Source organism: Schistocerca cancellata, chromosome 3 (assembly GCF_023864275.1).
Source record: "Schistocerca cancellata isolate TAMUIC-IGC-003103 chromosome 3, iqSchCanc2.1, whole genome shotgun sequence".
NCBI classification, from domain to species: Eukaryota; Metazoa; Arthropoda; class Insecta; order Orthoptera; family Acrididae; genus Schistocerca; species Schistocerca cancellata.
In genome coordinates, this window is record NC_064628.1 from 170,660,080 (window position 1) to 170,686,100 (window position 26,021).

A 26,021-nucleotide genomic window follows, 5' to 3' on the forward strand; every position below is an offset into this window, starting at 1 on the left:
GCAGAATTTATAATTGGTAAGATTCAGAAGGATGTAGGTTGCAGTAGGTACTGGGAGATGAAGAAGCTTGCACAGGATAGAGTAGCATGGAGAGCTGCATCAAACCAGTCTCAGGACTGAAGACCACAACAACAACACCAAGGTCTTATAGGACCAAACTGCTGAGGTCATTGGTCCCTACAGAAGTTATAGGTGGAGGAACTTGATTTCATTGGTTGTTTCACAACCTGGGCTCCTCCCCTCCACCATCAGCTTTTCTGAACTGCATAGATGTGAGTTATCCTTACAACACAACCTTCATCCCCAAATTATGGTAACCTATTGTCCCTGCACCCTCCACCCGACAGGTCCTGCCCCCTCTATCCTATCACCTCTTCCCTGTTCACACCCCCTCATCCTCATTGCGTGCTCCCATCTGCCAATTCACTCGCTCATCTTTTTCCTTCCCTGCTCCTCTTCTTTCTCCTTCCCTGATCCTCGCCTTTCCACTCCACAGTCCCATCCTCCTTCCCCCCACCTCTATGCTCCGCAGTCTCCCAATCATGTGTCTGGCAGTCTTGTCATGCCTGATATAGTCCGTGCCCCCTCTGACAGACAGTGCTCCTCCCTACCCACCTTTACTCTGCTATCTCTCTCCCTTCTCCACCTAACTCCAGATTGCTGCTTCTGCTGAATGTGACCATTGCATTCCGGTCTGAGCTGCTGGAGATGGTGATCATGTGTGCATGAGGTATGCTTACTTGTGTGAACGGTTGTGTGTGTGTGTGTGTGTGTTTTCGTTTCCTGATATTCCATCCTGGAGTTTCCATTGTTTGATTTATCCAAGATTAAGTACCGGGTGATCAAAAGTCAGTATAAATTTGAAAACTGAATAAATCATGGAATAATATAGATAGAGACGTACAAATTGGCACACATGCTTGGAATGACATGGGGCTTTATTAGAACAAAAAAAAAAAAAAAAAAAAAAAAAAAAAAAAAAAAAAAAAATACAAACGTTCAAAAATGTCCAACAGATGGCACTTCATCTGATCAGAATAACAATAATTAGCATAACAAAGTTAGACAAAGCAAAGATGATGTTCTTTACAGGAAATGCTCAATATGTCCACCATCATTCCTCAACAATAGCTGTAGTCAAGGAATAATGTTGTGAACAGCACTGTAAAGCATGTCCGGAGTTATGGTGAGGCATTGGCGTCGGATGTTGTCTTTCAGCATCTCTAGAGATGTTGATCGATCACCATACGCTTGCGACTTCAGGTAACCCCAAAGCCAATAATCGCATGGACAGAGGTCTGGGGACCTGGGAGGCCAGTCATAATGAAAGTGGTGGCTGAGCACACGATCATCACCAAACGACGCACACTAGAGATCTTTCATGCGTCTAGCAATACTTTTTTTTTTGGTTCTAATAAAACCCCATGTCTTTTTTTTTTGGTTCTAATAAAACCCCATGTCATTCCAAGCATGTGTGTCAATTTTTACCCCTCTATCTACATTATTCCATGGTTTATTAAGTTTTCAAATTTATACTGACTTTTTGATCACCCGGTATGTAATCTCTCACAGGTAGCCAGTTCTGTTGCCAGTGTATGGCAATTGAACTGGGCTGATGTGAAAACAGGTGGGCTCAAAATATGCAAAAACAAAAATCACTAGAAAATAAAAATTGAGCTGAATGTTGTTATGGTGCACATCAAGTGACCACATTCAATTTAAGATGTATTAAACTTGAATCAGATATTGTCAATACAAAATATTTTGTATGTAATTACTTTTTCAATTAACTGAATTAATTAAAACATTCTCTTATATGTGAAACTACATATATAAATCAAAGCATTAGAATCTCCTGCTTTGATTGAGATATCTATTGTTTTTATTCATGCAAGAACAATATGGAAAGGATAAATTGCTACTCACTACACCTGCATGGCGCTCTATGGCTGGTCAACATTGCTTGGGCCATATGGGCATGGACAAGGAGCTCATTTTCCATTTACTTTTGTCCCTTCCTCCCATAGCCTCCTAACACTGCACTTAGTAGCCCTATGCTCTCCCTATCATGCCCCTGTATGCTCCCACAGGTAGCATCTTCCCCCACCCCTACCCCACCCCTACCTGCTGTCCCTCCCTCTGCCCACCCCCATGCCTCCTCCTTACATGCACCACTGTCCACAACTTATTGCTGCTTACAACAGATACCATCACAATTGGACCTCAGCAGCCAGAGACAGTAGAAATGTATGTGAGTTGCTGTTGTGTGAATGTATGAGTGTTCTACTTCTGAGAAGGCTTATGTATTTCTAGTATATTTTTAATTATATCTATCTGTGAGTCAGTGTCTCCTCTATGTGGTGACTAGCAATCTATCCTTTCCATATTGTTGTTATTCCATCCTGGAGTTTCCATTATTCATCCATTTGAATCAGAAACAAATACATTGCGTTGTTACTACAATTAAAAGCAAATACTGTGAATCAGCCTGACCAGCCTTGCTTGTGATGTTAAATACCCTTGCTGTATGTTTAACTGAGAGAGTAACTGGCCAGTTTGGATGTCCTCATGTTGAAGATACATAAAGAAGCAGGTAGTGTTGTGGAGTATCATCCCTTTAGACCTCAGGTGCCAGAGTACCCCTATAAAATGTATACAGTATATACATTTGGTTAACATGATATTGTTCAGAACAAGAAAACCGACATTGTTGTATCACTCCATTTCCATAATACTGGTAGGGTTTTAACATCTCCTTAGAGCATTTCATGAATACAACACTATACAGGAAGTCTTTGTCCAAAGGAGCTGTTGAATTCATACTTAGTAGTTTCATAGCAGCATGACATTTGTGAGATCTATTCAAAAAATTTCAGAACGTCCCTAATTTTGCGACAGTGGTGACTTGGAACAAAATGCCAATGGCATCCCTGTGTTTCATGTGTAACTACCGGAAGTTTCGTTGTCAAATGTCTGTTAATTATTGTTCAGTGCCGTATTGACTAGAACTTTGGGTCACACATTTTGCAAATTTCGAGATGGCAGAGTTAGAGAAGCAACATGTCAGCATTAAATTTTGATTGAAACTCATGAAAACCATTACAGAGACACCCCAAATGATACAGGAAGCCTAAGGTGATGAGTGCGTAAGCCATACTCAGTGTTGTTAATGGGTTACACAGTTTAAAAATGACCAGATGGAAATTAAAGATGACCTTCCTTCAGGCTGCCCTTCAACATCTACTGACAATGCTCATGTCAGGAACGTTAATGAAATTGTGTGTGCCAATCGAAGACTTATCCTCTTAGTGACTGCAGAAGAATGTAACATTCCTGTTGGATTATGTCATGAAATTGTGACATAGCATCATGAAATGCATCATGTTGCCATCAGTTTTGTCCCACAGTTTTTGAGTCAAGGCTAGAAAGACCTTCACCTCACAATCTGTGAAAAGCTTTTGGTTTGCCTCAATCAGAACAAGATGTTCCATAAGAAAGTCATAACTGTTGATGAGATCTGGGTCTATGGCTGTGATGTTGAGACCGAGGCTCATTCTTTTCAATGGGTTGGGAAAGGTTGTCCATAGGCTAAAAAAGCTCATCAGGTTAGGTCAAATGTCAAAGCCATGCTGATAGTTTTCTTTGACTTTGATGGATTAGTTTTTAATGAATTCAGATGCCTGCAAGAAAATGTGAGAAAGAAACAGCCTGAAATGTGACGAGACAATTCATGGCTCTTGCATCATGACAATGTGTCTGTGCATTCATCCCTGTTGGTGCGCGACTCTTGCAAGAAAACAAAATCACTGTGCTGCCTCATCCTCCTTACTCTCCAGACCTGGCCCCTGCAGACGTTTTTTTTTTTTTCCAAAATTGAAAACCCTGTTGAAAGGATGAAGATTTGCAGTAATGGATGAGGTAGTAAACAATTGACAGATGGCACTTCAAGCAATCAAGTAAGAGGCATATCAAGACTGTTTCCAGAAATGTGAATGACACTGGGGGTGGTATATCAATTGTGGAGGAGAGTATTTTGAAGGAGGCCATGCACAATAAGTAAAAGGTAAGCATAGAAAAAATTTGTGGACAAAGTACCAGAATTTCTTGAACATATCTCATATATCATGTTGCTCACTTTTTCCACTACATTTTGTCTGTCAGCTTGTTTTGAAATGATGTTTTGTTGTGGCTCCAGGGGATTCGTTAACTTATGGAAACAGATTATTTAATTTTTTTTATCTTCAGATTCTTTGAGACGCTACTTTATGGCTGTGCTTAAAACATCTGAATTTGAGAACATGCAAACCATTCAGCATCCTTTTTTCTTTGCGCCAAGACATTTGATGTGAGCAACTGTAATAACACTTTCTAGTGCATGAAGTTTTCATTTTGTGCCACCTGTAAACTGTGAATTTTAATATCTTATACAGAATAAATCATGAAGCCTTTGGCTTTATAACAGGAACTTTTAAAGGAAACAATAAAACAGTATTTTTTGGGGGTTGGTCAGCCATAAATTTGTGCATAATTCAATAGATTTTAAAATCAAGTACATTCCACATCTATATGCCATGTGGTGTGCATGAGTGTTTTCACATAGAGCAGGAGTATGCCACCATTTGGTTACTCATAAATTTAGATACAGTAGCACCTTAACTCTGTGTTATGCTTGTAAACAAATACCTTTCACTATTTTCCTGAACACTGTAATTGTGTTATTTCTGTTGCATTGATGGAACAAGATGGGGCACTGTTGTCAGCTGTGCCCTTTTCCTCTACAGTATCTTCAAAATGAAGTTACCAAATGAATGCATTGTATTTCAGACAAGACTCTGAGCAATCCTTCATGCACTAGAACAGAATGGACCATCTGCAATAGAAAATTTGTCACTTGTCAGATCAACTGTCATTTGTGCCCAGTTTGGAATGTTCACTGGCATAGCCTTGTTATTTTGTGAAAGCACATCATAGTAGTTATAGTGACACAGAGAAATATCAGCGAAAGATTAGCTTAGCATACCACCCTATTGATCATAGTTGTTTACCATTTTATCAAAGTTATTGATGTAAATTGAAAGTGAACATAATTTAATAAAATCAAATACTTGACAGAAAAATCAGTTCTTTCAATGGCTAAGAATACATGAGATGATGCTAATTCTTCTCCTTATAGAACACTGCTATATTGTCACATAGAGTCCAGACTCTAGTATCAATTAAGATAGAAGGGTCATCAACAACAACTAACACTTCATACCAAAAGCATATTTATCAAGCACTCATGAAAATATAGATGGAGCTGAACTGCCTGCCACAGCACAGAGATTCTCTGAATTATACAGAGTGTCCATAATTAAAGTTCCAGTTTCAAAACACTGTAGAAAGAGAACCACTGCTCTCATTGATGTATGATTTAAACAGTGTATTATTGATGCATGAGAAAAGTCATGGATTTTTCTTTTTTAAGTGAACAAACATTTTGCCAATAGATTGTGCTGTAACCGTCTTAATGTAAATGGGGTCAGCTACAAATGACTAATGAATCACAATACAGCAGCTATGGTTTGAGTTGCACATTACACCATCTGTAAGATTCAATGTGCATGACTGCACAAATTTCGCAGTCAACAGTTGTGGCACTATTAGTTAGGTATGGTATGGCAAGGTCATACCACATTGGATGAGAAAAATCGTTTTCTAATTGTGCTGAGGCAAAAAAATGCCTGTTAAACAAAATGACATCAGTTTTTAATTGTCCTGAGGCCAAAAGCTGCATAAAAAGCAAAATGACATTGGTTTCTAACTGTCATGAGACTTGCTTGTGGCATGTTCATTATGCTGTCTACCATTTTCTGCCACAAGTTGAAATTGATGAACGGCGTATTCCACAATAGATTGGAGTGTTTCGGGGGTCTTGTTCAGAATGCGTTGCACAGTGCACACCTTCAATTCATCTACTTTAATAATTGGAGCACTGAACACATCTTTCAGATGACCCCAGTCAGGAGCCACATGGATTAATATCAAATGACCTGGATGGCCAGGCTGTGGGGAAATGATGGCTGATAATTCTAATATTTCTGAAATGCCTCTGCAGCAGCCACTTCACTGGATGTGTAATGTGCAGAGGAGCACCATCTTGCATAAAAATGATCCTGTCCACACATCCATGCTGTTGAGGGGTTGGAATGATGCTGGTGTACAAAAGACTCTCATAGCATTTACCATGGCCATTTAACAGGGCATGGATGACTCATCTCCTCGAGAAAATATGGCCACACAAAAAACAATACCATTAATCCACACCACACAGTCATCTTTGTAGAATGAAGTGATATTGGTTGATGTGTGTGCAGATTTTCCATTACCCATACTCAGCAGTTCGACATATTGATATGTCCTTGGAGATGGAAATGGGCTTTGTCTGTCAACAGAATGTTCCGTGGCCATTTATTGTCCACTCCCATGTGAGCAAGAAATTCCAGAGTCAACATTTGTCTTGCTAGCCGGTCAGCAGAAAACAACTCCTGAACACGGGTGATTTTGTATGCATAGCAATGCTGGTTGTTTCATAGGATTTTATGTGTTGTCTTGCAGGTATGTCCAGTGTTCGGGGAATGCCATGTGCACTGCATGTTTACACACTACCACTCAAGCACTCCTGAAATGCTGTGACAACATGTTCAACAGATTTCAGATCTGCTGCTTTCCTCTGTCTGCCACATTACACTTCAAATGAACCTGTATCTTCGAATTTCATAATCATTTCCCCAGATCCTTAACCAACATTGGACCAGTGCCCTTTTTAATACTGTTGAGTGTTTGGAACTTCTGCAGGGCTACTGGTTCACTCACCATTCACCATTCTTGTAAAAGAGCTTTACCAGTAGTGTGCAATTCTTTAAGGGAGCAGCTACGTTGCTCATCTCGGACTCATTTATTGGTGAACATAATCCGACACTTACAGCACCATCTATTGGTCAAATTTTTGTTATATGTTTTTCATTTCATCATATTCCTCCTGTGTCAACAATATGATGTTCAAATTTGTCATCATTCTGAGCTGCAGTTCTCTTTCTACAACATTTAGAAACTGGAACTTTCATTATGAACTCCCTGTACATACACAGAATCTTCATTTTCTTTTTCTTTCGCTAGGGGACTGCTCTCCCAGTATTTGACCTTTTTTATTTGGCTATGTGGCCTGTTATGAGGTGGAGGTTGAAGACCGTCCCAACATTTGCTTAAATGAGTGTAGGAAATTGCGAAAAACTGACAATCACGTTGGCTGGTGAACCAATCCACAGTCCTTAATCTGGCCCATCTACCTGTCTCATTAGTTAATATGCTGTGCATTACAGTATATGAGCAAGTTATTGTGCATACAAGGTCCGTTCAAAAATAACCGGGAAAGTTATTTAAAAAAAACACAACTTTAACAAAGTGTGTGCCTCTTTGTTATTTTTTGGTGGCATCCTAGAACTATTATCAGGTGTGGCTGGCATGCCTGCCTTGTGAATGAGATGCTGGGAATTGGTGAAACAAGATGGTAACCTTGCATGTTTGCACCAATACGGAGCAGCGGAGTATCATTAAGCTTCTTTTAGCTGAAGGGTTGAAACCAATCAGAATTCACATTATAGTTCAGATCAGCCCAACATACTATTCATGATGTTCTGATATTCAAGAAAGTTTGTGTGAGGTGGGTTCCAAAACATTTGATGTCAGAAATGAAAGAAAGGTGCATGGATGTGTGCAGGGAGACCTGAAGTTCATGTGCTTGCCCCCACCCCTTCCCCCAATTCCCTGGATCTGGCACGATGAGATTATCATATTTTTAACTGAATGAAAGAAGCTGTTAGTGGTTCAGTGTTCACAGGTGATGAGAAACTCCAGGCAGCAGTACATGACTGGTTACACATGTGCTTCCAGGAATTTTTTGCACATGGAATATTGAAGCTAGTCTTGCACTGGCAAAGTGTGTAGTAAATTAAAATGTTCTGTAAGTGACAACGTCCTGGAAACTTCCAGAAATTAAAAGTCTCAAGTGATAAAGAATTACAGAATGAAGTGACACCACACATTTCCAGCTACAATTGCTACATCATGCAGATGATGTACAGCATGTACCACCAATTACCCTCCTCGCAAAAGAGGTTTGCTGTTTTGGAATGGAATACAGATTGCTGAATCTGGATCTCATCTGTAATCCTGTATGGTGGTGATGGTAGAGCCTCATGCTTTGGTTATGTTGTCACATCTCATGGTCACTGCAATGTTCAAATGGGGAGACATCCATCACGATGTTGCAATTGTTGAACAGATAACTATATTCCTTGTATCAGAAGCCCTTATCTTTGACCTGCCCCTCAGGAATATGAGTGGGACTCATGTGAAGTATGTAGGTGATATCTCTGTGCTTTTGTCATTATCTTCATCTTCTTAACTAACACCTGACAAGCAACATATGATTTGATGTAGACCTTATGATTTGATGTAGAACATAGTATAACAGGGTGTATATGGCCTGGGAAAGCAGGAAATCTTGGAAAAATCCGGGAATTTTTTCATTTGGTTAAAACTGGGAAAAACCTGGAAAATGTTTTTAGAATTCTGGGAATTTTTCATTGTGTTAGTTTTCAGTTCAATTTCTGAAATTTTGACTGGTAAGAACTGATACTCTAACAAAGAATTCCACTTTATCCCACTACTGCAAAATGAAACTGCAACAATAAAACATAAATGAGGGAAAGAAAACCAAAATAAATTTAAGTTGCAAAAGAAATGTGCCATTTCCAACATCAAAACACAGGGCACACACAAGTGTCTGCCAACACCAAAATGTGTCAAAGGCTTTAGGACAAAGACTATGCAAACTTGATAACAACAAACTGATTCCTAGGACTGCGACATCACAACGGTTTACATTAGGTTCATTTGAGCAGTTGCCAGTGGGCGGTGCACATGTGCAGTTGAGTCGCATATGAGCAGTACCTGCTTCTGTCTATGACTACTTGAAGTACAGCTGTTAGTTGTATCAGCAGTAGCAACAAGCTGCCAGATTCGCGCATGTGCAGAGCAGCCTAAGTTGCAGAGGGCTGTAGTATCCACAGGACCTGTGTTTAGGTTTAGTGATTTTTCTGTTTCTTCTTCGTTTACAACTCTCATCTCAAATGAAAACAAAATGGATTTCTGTGGCAAGAGCTAGCAAGTGAATTAAAATACATTCACACACTTATGGAAGGCTATAGCTAGTTTGACAACGCATGAACCTGTGTTCAGTGTATGCCGCCTTTAGCATCTGAAGATGGTCATTATATGGCCTAAACCAGTTATGACTGTGTCATATATGTGTTTGTGTCTATAAATAAACAAAAAAATTTTACAAGAGAATCAATCACACATTCCATAGACAAACTGTCATTTTTTCCAGAAAATATTCTGTCACTTAACAAGGGAAAAGTGTATTTTCACCCTGGAAAAAGTGTACCGGTATTTTTAACCAAGACATCTGGGAAAAACCCAGGAATTTTTTCTCCTTGTCCATGGATACACCCTTTATAATAAAGTTGTATAATATCCAAATGTTATGTGTAAGTGTAAAAATTCATACTAGATCCCCTGGATTGTAGGTTCAATTGAATGTTTGGCATTATATTTTTCACAGTTCTTATCTTGGGGGTGCAAGGTCTATATTTGTGTCAACTATCTTACTTCTTCAGGTGATGGACTGTTTTATGCAGTCATTCTCAGAATGATCAGGCTGTAATGGAAACAAAGTATCTATCATTGTTTCAGTCTTTTTACTGTGTACTGAGAAAACTAGTGTGAAACATGTAGTGTCAAGCTGTGCCCTATTGGATTTAAATGTACTGAGAGCATGTCTTCCAGCATCTTATTAAAACTTCTATGGGGCATTTTGCTTGCAGGTGAAAGTCATCCTGTAGATGATTTTGCATCATGAAGTTATTTCAGACAGCAGTCTTGCTTGAAACACATGTCCAAAATCAGAGATCATTACAGGTGGCTCTCCATGCTTCAAAATGAACTTTAATACAAGACACCTGTTGATTTCCAGAGCTTTGGCTGTTGTTGCAATCTTGATGATGACAGAGTAAGGCACAGCATAATCCAATTATTCTTGTTAGTTGACTTGGGTAACCATCCCAAAAGGTCAGCTCCCACCCAGTGAGATAGAGCAGCTGCAAGAGGAGTTAGTACCAATTGTCCTGTTGCTAACTAAGGCACACACTTAACATCATTAACATTCCATGTAATGACTTACATAATGTCTGACAGATCAGTAGAGACCTGCCCAGTGAAACTAGCTTCTGGTTTCATCAGAAGCCATTGCAGATCTTAGATGAGCTGATGTTGGAGCTTCGCAAAAACACTCCAGTAAATCTGACTGTAAATGAACTGGGATGACAAGAAATCATTTCCATCCAACTGGGTTGTGATACCTTTTTACAATGTTCCAGCTTTTAATCTGAATTTGCCGTGGACAGATTCTTCCTCATCTGAGGCCTTTGTGGTCTTCTGTAATGCTGGCTTTTCCTTTTGTTAAGCTGCAATTTTTGTTGGTATAGAGATGACTGGGATCTTGCCTGTGCTTGTGATTGTGTCCAGTTTTCTATACTACTGCAATATAATATTACTAAAGCTCTAAGGCAGTGTTTTATCATTGATATTCACACAACACAAGTTACTATTGGCAGGATGTATTGCAGCTTTGAGAACAGTGCTTTTAAATTTGTGAACATAATCTATTTTAGTTGATAATGATAACCAGTGAAAGTTATGGCCCAGAATTTGCTGGTGCCTTGACAGGTTGGTCTTTGATAATGATGTCCATGTGTTTTCCTGACATTTCAGGAAATCTCATCCATGGAGGATTTTCATCTGTGATGACCTTACCTCCATAGATGGTCATCTCATTTATTTTACTGATTTTGGCAGTTGCATAAGCAGCTGAAACCTCTGTACCGTGACACTGAACGGCTGGAAAGCTACCTTGACCAGGGTATGGCAATGAGCTCCATCCAGCAGATCGGCTGTAGTCTTCTGCAATTACATGCTGTACATAGAATTACCTTGTTGTTTGATGTCTTGTGGGACAACAATTGCTGAAAATTCTTCTTGTCTCTTTACAGTTGTGTATAATGTACCCAGAGTGTATGCACTGGAAAAATAATACTGAATTTTCCACAATTCACCAAGTGTCCATTTCTCTGCATGGTGACTGAAGTGGTGTGGATACCAGTTGCTTTTATGTTGTCGAGAACCTTGGATGTTGTATGACCACTGCAACATAAGTTACAGAGTTTACAATTTCATTCCTCAGTGTTGGCATGTCTCGTAGATATTGATGCAGATGATCAACAAACCTCTTTTTGAATTAGTAGTGGATTATAATGGAGTGGCACAACAGAGTAGAGTGGAGCTGTGCATGGGGCAACTGCCGCACTTCTGCTTCATTCCCAGGTCCATTGGGGCAGGGAACAGTGTGGCAGCAGGCAGGCAAACACACAAGCTTGCCAGTGTGCAGCCTTTCTCAAACTTTTTAAAAGAAATTACTCAGTAAAAACAAGTTTTTTCCCATGCATCTCATAGCTTTGTTTTTCAGCTTCATGATGAACTGCTTATAGTTTCATTAATCAGCATAGTTATTGTGATATTTCAAAATTAAGCAAGCCACTTCAAAAAAATCAAATAGCTTGCAATGAAAAATAGAGATCACTATGAATTTTTGTTTGGTGCGTGTTAGGTCATGTGTTGCTGTGTACCAGGTGTAGTTGTCATTGAACTATTCTTTAAACTTGGGATGGAGTCTTTAACTCATTCCATTCTCAAGAAAATGGATTGTATATAGCGCACTTCATTCCACTCATGTGTCCATATGATAAAGCGAGAATGAAATATTCATAACATCCTTGTATCTCATAAATGGTTTGAGATATAGAAACAAGATTTTGGCAAATGATAGCATGCAAAGAGGTAGGTGGTTTGCATATGGTTACTGTGTGTAACTTCCTTACTAGTGCAATATAAGGTAACTACAGATTTTTTCAATGTAATAATGTAATTTTTTAACGGTCACCAACAGCTGATGAAATGAGAATTATTACAAGTTCATGGAAACCAGGAGAAGTTTTCTAGACATGGCTGTGACATTCACAGTAGGATGTATAACCATTCTAAGAATTGTGGATTTGTGGAGCCAACTACCAAAGTATTGGGATCGCCTCTGGCCACAATACATGAACACCTTCTGAAGATGATTTTCTAATTACAATAAATGTTTTATATAACATACAGAATTTTCCAAATGCAGTTGGTGATGTTGACAGAAAACACATTTATCTAAAATTCTCAGAAAATTCTGGTGAAATGTTTATAAAACATTTTTATTGTGTGATCCTACACCAGTTGCAGGCCCTCACAGGAAACTCATTATAATTAATGTTGGGTGATATGGGAAGGAAAACGAAAGTGGTAGATTTCATTCTTATAGTGTATTTCAAGGCATTTTATCAACTCTTATAGTCAATGGGTTTTAGATCCAAGGAAAGAATATTTTGATGAATTCTTTTCTAGATTATGATGATTAATGGAATGTGCTTTAGGAATAATGACCGCTAACTGGAGCATATTTTGTAAGCCAAAACAAACTTCACCAAAATTTGCAGACAATATTGTGAAATGTACATGTTCTCCACAACACTGTCATTGGCCTCTAAGGATCCCTTAGTGTTGATAAGCAACATACAGTAGAAATTGAGTGTTTTATACAAGGCACTTAACGAATAATATGAGATTTCAACAGAGCTTCAAATGAAGCTGTCCACATGGGATGGTTTTGAAAACATTTTTCACATAATGAAACATGATTTTCAAGTATTTATCAGCTGTGCTACTTCAGTTTTATTATTGCCTATCATTTTAAGACAATGAAAGAAATGAGAGAATAAGGAAATGTATTCTGTACTTGTAGTTTGTAATACTGCTGCCACATGTAGATGTTTCTCTTGTTCCATAATAGACACTGAGTAGAAACAGCTGGTATTATGGCTGTTGCTGATACTACTTTCTTAAACAAAAGAAACACAAGCACTAACAACACTGTGCTACCTGCTGCAACAGTGAAATGCTGCTAGCATTGCCTGAATGCAGCCGGAGTCACTCAAACGCTCTGGTCATCACGCTCAGAAACAATTTTTTTGATTCGCACATAGCCTCTCTGTGCCACTCCTCTCTGCGCAGTAGTGCTTGCAGCACCACTATAATCACATGCACTGAGCAGCACTGGTTTCATTCACCAGTGCTGCTGTAGTCGCTGCACCATGCTGCTCTGATTGTGTCATGTGGCTCCACTATAACTGCAGCTTTAGTGATGCTACCGCTCTGGCTGTGTTCAACAGTCAACACTCCTGCTTCTGGCAATGTAATTTTGGTCTTAGAAGATATCATAAAATTTCATATCTCTTCTCTCACTATTTGCCATATTGGCAGTGCAAGTTCCTAAGAGTCTTCTATGATTGCCACCAGTACGACACTCAGAAAATTATAGAATACCTCTCGGTCTACTCTTTTTTTCTGCTGCAGTCCCTCAACGTACAGGTGCTTCTTGGTGAAGTCCTCTGCCATGCCCTTCATTAGGCGTGAAACTTTGACAGCTACCATCATACTCAGTTTCACTGTCTGACACAGTTCTGGAAACTGTGTATGTGACTTCATCATTTCCCTCTGGCATTATGCTATGTTGTCCAGTTGTATTCATGCTATTCTGATCTGCTGCTGGTTGTTACCAAATGTTTCTTTTATTTCTAGCTTTGATCAGCTCTTGAACTTATCCTTGTTCTCAAGCCGCTGCTGGACTATATCACCCATGTGAAAGTAGACACTGGCAAAACACATCATGTTAGTAACATGTTCGAATTCCTATAGTCATTTTGTTGGATTCTGGTCACCATGTACAAAAAATACAACTGAATGCCTGATGGGCCTCTGACTCAATGATAATTTTTTATCCATTGATACCTTGATGATTCAGACCATAGGAGGAATTTACAGTTTTTTGTTTTATTTAATTTAATTCTCCCATCCCTGGGTTACTGCCAATGAAGCTGACAACTATCACATATTTTTATTGTAGCCATAGTAATGTTGATGTCAGGGCTATCTGGTGTCTTCAGCAAACAGTCAGATAGAATCTGGAATTGTGTTCCAACTATGATAGAAGGGTAGTAAACAAGAGCTAACACTTCAAACTGAAAGCATATATTGCAAGCAAGCATGAAAGAACGGACAGCTGGACTTAATAAGATTACTGACCTGGATTTTACCTTTGAAGTAGTGATGCTACAGGTTAATTTCTTGCTTCTTGCTATAATTTTGTTTTAATGACCAGTTATTTAATGACAAACACAACACTATATCAGTTGTAATATTTTCACATTTATTAATATCAATAAAACATAATTAATCAGTTTGCAAGTAATAGTTTTAGTAGTTCATGTATCACTGGTCAGCACTTGTACTATGAAATTCTTTGACAGAGTGGTGTAATTTTTACATTATACTTGACTGTCATAAATTTGCCTGACTCACAGATTAATTGTACTTTTCGACCGAGAGTGCAGACTGCCATAACATTTTTCCTGTCCATCAGCTTACAGGTGAACATGATAATAAAATTAAAAATTGTTATTAAACTGATAGACAGTAAAATCAGTGAAGAAAAATTATAATGAGCAGTAGAACTATTTCCTTTAACTAAGAGTTAGTTAATAGGAAAATTAACAAAAGTTTAGGAACTGGGTTGTAAAAACAATTGGGAATTACCGTAGCCCTTCAAAACATGTTTAAAAAAGAAATTATCAAAATCAAATAATTAACAGACTAACAAGTTCTTCTAGTAAAAGTGGGCATTTTTAGAAGCTGAGATACAGGGCTAGAAAACTAAGGGACTGAATTTTGGGAACAATAACAAGTTAAGAATGAAACATTCTGGAACACAAAAACTTTAATTCAGAGTAATTATTTAAATAGTAAGATGCTTATTGAGAAGAGGAAAATGAGGGATTTTCAATGAGCTGTATCAACTAACCTGAAAACATCTATTAAATCACTGCAGATTCCACCTGTATGTGTTCTTGACCAACTTTAAACTATGACTGCTTCTATATGGCAGTTAAATCCAGCAAATTAACTATATTTTTGTTGTTAATATTTAAGAAAATATATCTTGAACAAATAATTCTGTGAAATAAGACCTGAGTATATAATATTTTGATAATATTAAGAGAAGGATAGTTGCTACTCATCATATAGTGGAGATGCTGAGTTACGGGTAGGCACAACAAAAAGACTGTCAAAAAGTAAGCTTTTGGGCATAAAGGCCTTCATTGGAATTAAACAACACACAGATATGCAAGCTCTATCAAAGATTTTTGAGAAAGTAATGTATTCAATAGTAGCCTCCCATATTTGTAAAAATAAAGTACTTACAAAATGTCAGTTTGGCTTTCAGAAAGGCTTTTCAACAGAAAATGCTGTATACGCTTTCACTGATCAAATATTAAATGCTCTGAATAACCGGACATCACCCATTGGTATTTTTTGTGATCTCTCAAAGACCTTTGATTGTGTAAATCATGGAATTCTTTTAGATAAGCTAAGTCATTATGGTTTGAGGGGGGCAGTGCACAAATGGTTTAATTCATACTTAACTGGAAGAATGCAGAAAGTTGAAGTAAGTGGTTCATGTAATGTTAAAACAACAGCTGATTCCTCAAATGGGGGGGGGGGGGGGGGGGCTAAATCAAGTACCGGGTCCCACAGGGTTCGGTCTTAGGTCCTTTACTGTTCTTGATATACATTAATGACTTACCATTCCACATTGATGAAGATGCAAAGTTAGTTCTTTTTTCTGATGATACAAGTATAGTAATAACATCCAAAAACCAAGAACTAAGTGATGTAATTGTAAATGACGTTTTTCACAAAATTATTAAGTGGTTCTCAGCAAACGGACTCTCTTTAAATTTTGATAAAACACAGTATATACAGTTCCGTACAGTAAATAGCACAACTCCAGTAGTAAATATAGAATTTGAACAGAAGTCTGAAGCTAAGGTAGAATTATCAAAATTTTTAGGTGTGTCCATTGATGAGAGGTTAAACTGGAAGCAAGAGTTCAGCTACGTATGCTATTAGGGTTATTGCAAATTTTGGTGATAAGAATCTCAGTAAATTAGCTTACTATGTCTACTTTCATTCACTGCTTTCGTATGGCATCATATTCTGGGGTAATTCATCGTTGAGTAGAAAAGTATTCATTGCTCAAAAATGTGTAATCAGAATAATTGCTGGAGCCCACCCGTGGTCATCCTGCAGACATCTATTTAAGGATCTAGGGATCCTCACAGTAACCTCACAGTATATATATTCACTTATGAAATTTGTTGTTAATAATCCAACCCAGTTCAAAAGTAATAGCAGTGTGCATAGCTATAACACCAGGAGAAAGGATGATCTTCACTGTGCAGGGTTAAATCTGACTTTGGTACAGAAAGGGGTAAATTATGCTGCCACAAAAGTCTTTGGTCACCTACCAAACAGCATCAAAAGCCGGACAGATAGCAAACCAACATTTAAAAATAAATTAAAAGAATTTCTAGATGTCAACTCCTTCTACTCATTGGCTGAATTTTTAGATATAAATTAAGGGGGGAAAAAACTTAAACATTAGTGTCATGCAATATTTTGTGTAATGTAATGTCTTGTACAGACATCTTTTATTAACCTGCCACGTTCCACATCATTACGAAGTGTCGTATTCATGATCTATGGAACAAGTATTAATCTAATCTAATCTAATCAAGTGCAACTCATCCACACATGACCACAGTCTCTGGCTGCCAAGGTCAGACTGCAATCAGCAGTGAATGGTGGAAGAAGAAGCAACTGGGTGATGGATGTAAGGAGGAGGCTGGGATGGGGAGGGGGAGGGATAGCAGGGTGGGAGTGGGGGGCACTAGATTGGTGCATGTGGGAACATACAAGGGACTGCTGCAAACCCGTTGCCACATGGGTCATATCCCTGCAATAGACCTAGATGCAAGACCTCTTACATACATCTTCCCACCCCCACCTATTCCAGTCTGGTCACAAGCACCACCTATCCCATCAAAGGCAGGGAACCCTGTGAAACCAGTCATGTAATCTACAAGCTAAGTTTCAACCCGTGTGCTGCATTTTATGTAGGCATGACAGCCAACAAGCTGTCTGTCTGCATGAATGGCCACCAACAAACTACAGCCAGGAAATAGCTGGGCCACCCAGTTGCTGAGCATTCTGCCCAACATGACGTTCTCCACTTCAGGTTTCACAGCCTATGTCATGTGGATCCTTCCCACCAACACCAGCTTTTATGAATTGTGCAGGTGGGAACTCTTCCTGCAATATATCCTATGCTCCTGTAACCCTCTTGGCCTCATCCTTAATTAGTCATTGTCCTTTACCCACCTATCCCCTTTCCTGTTCCAATTGCAGCACTACACAGCTCCCTGTTCCATCAGCACACCCACACTCTTTTTACTTCTCTCCTTTTCCGCTGCATTAACATCAAGATGGTTGAAAGAGCAAGGAAAAGGAAATAATATAATAAAGAACTGTCAATCAAACAGTGGGTCAATTAGTAGTTGCTTAAAATTATAAACCAAAATCTAGAAACAGGTTTTATAATTTGAATTTATTCTCAAATCAAATATTTGTTGCCACTCTTAACTTGGTTTGGTTAAACATTATGGAGAGGAATAGAATGACATGTTCTGCAATTTGGTTCTCATTATAAATTATTATTCCAATCTGAATATACTTTTAAATTGTTTATTGGAGCATGATCAATGATTGATTATAAAAGAAAGTATTAATCATAAATATCATAGCAGATTTACAGACACATTTGACTTTATGAATTAAAGGCTTCCTGATGACATCTGGCTGGTCGACTTGGACTCAAATAAGATAACACCGCCATCTGGAGCAACAGATGAACTACCACCATTACCAGAACCTGAGGGGACAATTTTGAAAAACCATCTTAAACAGGTAGGAAACTGAGACAAATGTTAATGTTAACAGCTTTACACACACACAGCTTTGTACATATACTGACATATGAAGAGCACATGAAGTGTGTAAATAATTAATGAAAAGCACATTAACACAACCTTTTGCCATATCCCAATGTATTTGTGAACATTCAAGTATTGAAAAATAAATGAATAAAGGTAAAACTGTGCTCCAGAATAACATGTACTGTTTTCAGGTTTTATTTGTACTTTATAATTGTGTTTTTCATGCATAGAAAACTGTAATTAGGCTAGTGCATAATTGTAAGTTATTATTGTTGGTATACACATAAACTCAACAAAAGGCAGACCTTGTACAACAAGTTATGTTGAGTTAGTGTTTATGACTTGCTTGTACTCCTCGTGACAGAAGAACCCATTCAATTATTTCCTGCACCAAACTGTTCTTAACACAAATAGTTTTAAAATTTAATCATGTATGCTAACCAGGTATTATAGTCAGTAGAATGGCAGCTGCATAAAGAAGTTGATGTTTTAATTTGAGCTGTCACATATGAAGTATATCACTTAAGAATTTAAACTAGGTTAAAAAAAAAAGAGTTTGGCAATATGACTTGAAGAAATGGCATTTAGAGGATGTAAGGGTAATCCAGCTGTGGAGAAATTACTCTCTAATTTTGAGTGCAAATACAGTAACATATATCAAAGAAAAAAGTACTAGGAAAGACATACATAATGGTACTTCTTTACACATTAAGTGTAACTGATTGTGATACATATTTGAACTGACAATGTCTGTTGTCGGGGCTCCAAGGTCATACTTAGAGTATCCCAGTGACTGGGAGAGAAGGTTAAGATCAGCCTTGCTCACAGAATGTAAATGAAGCTCACACTCTGGAGCACCATCCCTAGAACTGATATGGTTCCGAGCCAAACATTTAGTCCCCAAATGTTACTCCACATATTTTATAACCTTCTGAATACTAAAAGGCTGAGGTCTAGGTGTGTTACTGTTGAACATGAAAAGGAAGTGAAGTGGGAAAAATTTACTGTCATTTGACTCATGTTGATCCATAAATGCATGCACAATATCCGTGAATGTATTCAGCAGTGCATCATCACTAATGGCTACCAGCAGAGTGACATTATTGTTTAAAATTGGCTGAAAAAATGTTATTACCACCAAAAACAGAAAATAGTTCTGTTTCTGTTTTGTATCTCCAGTCATTCCAAAAGTTTGTAAGTAATTTCCAAACAAAAGAATTCTTTTTACCCAGCCATATACCAGGATGTCCCAAATTTCTAGGATACAAGTTATACAAAAAGTAGAGAATCCTACACGAGTATTTTTCAATGAGGAACTATTGATTAGAATTTAATGTTTAGTTTATTTTACGTTCATCAGCCACTTACATTTTATAGCAGCAACTTAAGCTCATAGCAGTTTTTCTGACTGATGATTACCAGTCTCTGGTTGTATTAAAATGGCCCATATAATTTTAGTTTACATGCTCACATATACCTGTTGTCTGCTGTACAATAAGACAAGCAGCTAGCACCCTGCAAACATTTGCTGGTTTTACTGGGTTTTCATGACATTCAACTTTTCAACAGGGAGAAAAAGCAACAGAAGTGAGGTACGACAATCATGTTGGCGTCAGCCAAAAGCCACAGTATGGCTAATTGTTGTCAGATGCTCCCAAACATTAATGATAAAATGGGACAGTGCTCTGCCATGTTGAAAACACTCTCTCTCATGGTCAAGAGATACAGTTCTCAACAGTTAAGCCCACACATCTGAAAGGAACATGAAGAATAGGTTGCATAAGATACGGTGGCTGAGGTGCAGTGACCAGTTTCTGTCCAAAGCTCTGGTTGAGTTCATTCGTTTGTTCAGAAGGGGAGGTCGACTAGCGTTTGCCATCGCTCGGCCTGTCGGCAATGACAGAATCGACATACAAGCCGATCAGTCATACGATTTTACAGAAACTATTCGGTAAAAAATTTAAGTTTTGCTTTACTTGTAGCTTTATATGTCAGGTTTATTATGATGTTCCCATCATTTCATTGAATTTTTCATTAGACTTGGGTGGAGGTCTCTGTCACCTGTCTTGAGAAAATTGATCTGATGTAGCGCACTCATTAGCAATCGCACCACTCCAGCAATAAAGCCAGAGTAAAATATCCCCAACATTCCTCATATTTCATACACAGTTTGAGGTATTGAAATGAGATTTTGGCAAACGATGGTACACAAAGGGACAGTATTTTGCAAAAATTCATTATCTACCTGTTATTCCCCAAACTACAGACTTTTCTGATGAAAGAATGTGGTTTTTAGGGGCCATCAATACCTGGTGAAATGAGAAATGCTATGGGTTTTTGAACAACATATGTGAAGTCATTGCACATTTGTTTTGTACCAAGGATGTGCTTTTTCATAAAATGCTGACCTTACTTTTCCTCAGTTCCTCACTTGATAAAGTTAATAAACCACTATTTCAGAATTCTCATGTAATTGCATCTGCACTCCATGTTAGTGAGGTGGGAATCTGAAATGTAGGTTTTACTCAGAATTCCCTGATTGTGATACTTCTCTGATATTTACAAATGGTTAACAAACCAGGTGAAAATAAATCACTGTGTTTTCGGCAGAATTCTGTTTAGATACTAACCAAAGAAGAGGTGACAGATCTTTTTGAATGGTCACCATGCAAGTGTGGACATGAAGGGTGCCCATGTAAGATTTACAAAAAATGTGAATATAAGCTTCAGTTTTACAATGGCACTTCCCCTCCTGGGCTCGGAATTTCCCCTATAGCACCTGCCCGCAGCCCCCACCACTACCACTCTCCCCATGAGTGCCCTGCCATCTGTACATCTGCCGGCCACAGTATTCTGCCTGCGTTATAACACGCATAATTCAAACAGTGTGGCAGCAAATACAGTCATTTAAGTTCACAATGTACAATTACAGCTGACAGCTTGATGTAAAATCACTGCTGGTGAATGGAGATCTTTGTGGCATATGGATTTTCATCACTCCAGATGTGACTATTGTATCAGTTAAAAAACTTACTTCTGATTGAAAGAGGCCTCATCCCTGAGCTGTGTAAAATGTATGAAGTTTGTTACTGTAGTACTGTGCTGGATAATCTATTATTGTAATGGATCTGTGGGTTCAGAAATATTTGGCCTATCATTGCCTGTATATGTTAAATATGATATTCATGTAATTATTGCTCCATTAGTACTCTCAACACTGTTTTCTTTTTTAATTGTGCATTTAATGGACAAGTTGATGAGTATTTATTGATGAATCTTCTCCCACATAGTGCAGCACCATATCTTCAAATTCTATTTTATTAACAATTCTTTGGTGAGGACTTTGGCCCTGTGTCTGTGGCTCATATTTCTATACATTGCAATTTTTTCCACTTGCAAAATTTTTCTCTGTACAGTTGTTGTCTTGCTGCGTGCCTTATACATTAAAATGGATGTCTATAAGCTCCTGTGATGAGTAATGCTCCCATATGCTCCCATCTTTTGTAAACAGTGATGACTGTGAGCAGTGGTAAAATCTACTGCGGACATGTTACAGACAATCTGTATTGCCTTTGATGGTAACATTACCAACAGTGATGAAATAGGATATTGCTTGTTGTGAAACATAAGCATTTTACTCTGAAGCACCAAAGAAACTGGTATCTGCATGCATATTCCAATACAGAGATATGGAAACAAGCAGAATGGGCACTGCAAACAGCAATGCCTGTATAAGACAACAAGTGTGTGGCACAGTTGTTAGATCAGTTACTGCTGATACAAGAGCAGATTATCAAGATTTAAGTTAGTTTTAACATGGTGTTGTAGTTGGTACATGAGCGATGGGACAGAGCATCTCTGAGGTAGCAATGAAGTGGGGATTTTCCTGCATGACCGTTTCATGAATGTACCATGAATATCAGGAATCTGATAAAACATCATATCTCCTACATCGCTTCGGCCAGAAAAAGATCTTGCAAGCATAGGACCAACGACAACTGAAGTCTGAACATAGACAAGTGTAATGTATTGCAAATACATAGAAAGGAGGATCCTTTATTGTATGATTATATGATAGTGGAACAAACACTGGTAGCAGTTACTTCTGTAAAATATCTGGGAGTATGTGTACGGAATGATTTGAAGTGGAATGATCATATAAAATTAATTGTTGGTAAGGCAGGTGCCAGGTTGAGATTCATTGGGAGAGTCCTTAGAAAATTTAGACCATCAACAAAGGAGGTGCCTTACAAAACACTCGTTCGGCCTATACTTGAGTATTGCTCATCAGTGTGGGATCCATACCAGGTCGGGTTGACAGAGGAGATAGAGAAGATCCAAAGAAGAGTGGTGCATTTTGTCACAGGGTTATTTGGTAAGTGTGATAGCATTACAGAGATGTTTAGCAAACTCAAGTGGCAGACTCTGCAAGAGAGGTGCTCTGCATCGCGGTGTAGCTTGCTGTCCAGGTTTCGAGAGGGTGTGTTTCTGGATGAGGTATTGAATATATTGCTTCCCCCTACTTATACCTCCCAAGGAGATCACGAATGTAAAATTAGAGAGATTCGAGCGCGCACGGAGGCTTTCTGCTGTCAATCGTTCTTCCCGCGAACCATACATGACTGTAACAGGAAAGGGAGGTAATGACAGTGGCACGTAAAGTGCCCTCCGCCATACACCACTGGGTGGCTTGTGGAGTATAAATGTAGATGTAGAAGAGAATCGTTCAACATGACAGAAGTGTGACCCTTCCGCAAATTGGTGCAGATTTCAGTGTTGGGCCTCGACAAGTGTCAGCGTGTGAGCCATTCAATGAAATATCATTGATATGGGCTTTCAGAGACGAAGGCCCACTTTTGTACCCTTGATGACAGCACAACAGAAAGCTTTACACCTTACCTGGGCCCATCAACATCGACATTGGACTGTTGATGACTGGAAGCATGTTGCCTTGTCAAACAAGTCTCTTTTCAAATTGTATCGAGCAGATGGATGTTTAAGGGTATGGAGGAGGAGGAGATTAGTGTTTAATGTCCCGTCGACAACGAGGTCATTAGAGACGGAGCGCAAGCTTGGGTGAGGGAAGGATGGGGAAGGAAATCGGCCGTGCCCTTTCAAAGGAACCATCCCGACATTTGCCTGAAGCGCTTTAGGGAAATCACGGAAAACCTAAATCAGGATGGCCAGAGATGGGATTGAACCGTTGTCCTCCCGAATGTGAGTCCAGTGTGCTAACCACTGCGCCACCTCGGTTGGTGTGTAAGGGTATGGAGAAAACCTCATGAATCCATGGACCCTGCATGTCAGCTGAGGACTGTTCAAGTTGGAGAGACTCTGTAATGGTGTGGGGTATGTGATATGGGACTCCTGATATGCCTAGATATGACTCTGAGAAGTGACACTGATCACCTGCATCCATTGATCTTCATTGTGCATTCTGATGGACTTGGGCAATTCCAGCAGGGCAATGCAACACCTTTCTGAGTTTAAACACTTCCACTGGCCACCAAACTCCCCAGACATTAACATTGTTGAGCATATCTGGGATGCCTTACAATGTGCTGTTCAGAAGAGATCTCCAGCCCCTTGCACTCTTACGGATTTATGGACAGCTCTGCAGGATTCATGGTGTCAGTTCCCTCCAGCACTACTTCAGACATTAATCAATTCCATGCCATGTTGTGTTGCGGCACTTCTGCGAGCTTGTGGGGTCCCTACACGATATTAGGCATGTATACCAGTTTCTTTGACTCTTCAGTGTAAATATGTTCCTCATTTGTATAGCACTGCCTGAAATTACATTTCAAACCATCAGTTCCTTATTTAAAAATAGTCAGCTTAGGATCCACAAATGTCTTGATAATTTTTACACTAAAAATATAAACCAAAGGGGTCTATTGGTAGCCAGCCATGCATTGTACACAAAGAGGTAACAGAATTCTAAGAACAAAAAGAAAGACAACATATATTAGAGGAAATAATATCATTCTTGAGTGGAGATAGTATAAAGTTACAAAAATTTGAGATTACTGCGATGTACAGGAAAACTGGACAAGCAAAGTATGGGGCTGGAAGCCAATGTTTTATTTGAAAGATTATAGTGGAGAAGTATAGGGGAGCCTGAAGAGAACAAGATGACAGGAATTGCTTTAAAAGCTATGAATATCATTTAAGAATATATGTATGATGAACAAGAGTCATCTAAAGAGAGACTTGATATGCATAGTGCCACTGCTTTGTTCCTGTGCATTGTGTAGCAGAATTATACCTTTTAGCTAAACAGGAGTGAACTAGAATTTCATAAGTTTGCATAGTTGTTGGACAAATGTGCTGTTTGCCTTGCGTTCATCTGCAGACTTCTGTATTATTGTTACAAGCAGTCAGCTGTGTGGTCTTGTTCACTTCCTGTGTCTTCTGGTCAGTTTCTTCTTCCTCATATGAGTATTATGTTCTTTTTGTCATTTATGTATTTTTTCATATAGCTCTTGCTAGTGAGTGCAAGAAAAACTTTATCTTGGCTCAAATTAACAGATATCATGCCATATGTAGAATCGCTTGATCAGAATACTTCTGCTATATATCGGAGCACAGGTTTTTTTTTGAAGCAGGACCGTGAATCTCATATGAATGTTTCACCACCACTCCATTTCTGGGAATACATTGCACAAATCAAATCTGCAGAAAAATAAATTAATTCCATCATCTGATGGAAAATTCATGATAACTATGAGAAAAATAAAATATATTTTACTTTTTTTTTTTTTTTTTAGTAGGTATACCCAAACGAAATGGCATAATTTCGTTGTGGATAAAAAAATTATTTAACTATGATGAATTAAAATAATACATTGACATCTCATATAAAATTCTTGTGAACTATTGGGAAAAGATAGCTTCGTGGATTTTTATTTATGTTGTAAGTAACTTAGGAGTAAAGGTAACAGCTCGCCGAGTAGTAGAGGCACTGAGTTGTCAACAGGTACACAGAGAAGACTGAAAACTACACCACCTTTCAGACAAATCCTTAATTTGAGCTACAAAACACACACACACACACACACACACACACACATGACATATCTGTGTATCTACAGCTATGTTGCGCTACTGAATACACAATATTCATTGTTGGTGTACGGGTGTTTGTGTTTGTATGTGTGTGTGAGTGTTTGTGTATTTTCTAGCTCAAAAAGAATTTGTCTGAAAGCTAGGGAATTTCACTCTTTTTTTTGTGTGCCTTCTGACAACTCAACACCTACAGTACTTATCGAGTTGCTACCTTTACTCCTAAATTATTTATGTAGTGCCAGAACTTTCAATTCCACCATATCGTTTAAGTTATTTACTCACAATCAACAATTATTAATGTTCTTAATAGAAAAATAATTTATCACATACGTATGAACATTTGCTGATAAGTGAGTACTTGTTTGTTAAAATTTGACAGGTTCTTTCATGAAAAGAGAGTGAGACCTTGCTATAACTCTGTTACTTTCAACTGCAAATTTGTGAGGCATTATCAAGAAATGTATGAAGTGGCTCTAAGGGCAGATGAGGAACAATAGCTGAATTATTGTTTTACTAGAATCTCACTACCTACCCGGATAGTTCTGGTGTTCAACTGCCAGCATCCGGCACATGGGGAGGTGCGTCCAGCCTGGATCAAATCCACTTTGCAGGTTAATGATTTGGGCCAGTTTTCTGACCAACCTGGATATGGTTTTTATGCAGTTTTTCACATCAACTTATGTAAATATTGAGATGGTACCCAAATCTCACTTCAGATACTCAATGTGTAAACACTTCAAAAATGATGCACATTTGACAGTGCAATTGCACTAGATGCAGATACTTGTATACAGTTATGATCAGTTCTCC

The 26,021-nt window shown here is 38.5% G+C and overlaps 1 protein-coding gene across 1 annotated transcript in view; it reads left to right on the top strand.

Annotated features, from left to right (window-relative positions):
• Positions 1-26,021, top strand: part of LOC126176184 (MAP kinase-activating death domain protein) — a 545,775-nt gene that overhangs the window by 118,896 nt on the left and 400,858 nt on the right. Inside the window, exon 10 of the mRNA XM_049923326.1 lies at positions 17,988-18,114. Coding sequence (XP_049779283.1) covers positions 17,988-18,114 — 127 coding nt within the window. The remainder of the gene's footprint in view (positions 1-17,987; positions 18,115-26,021) is intronic.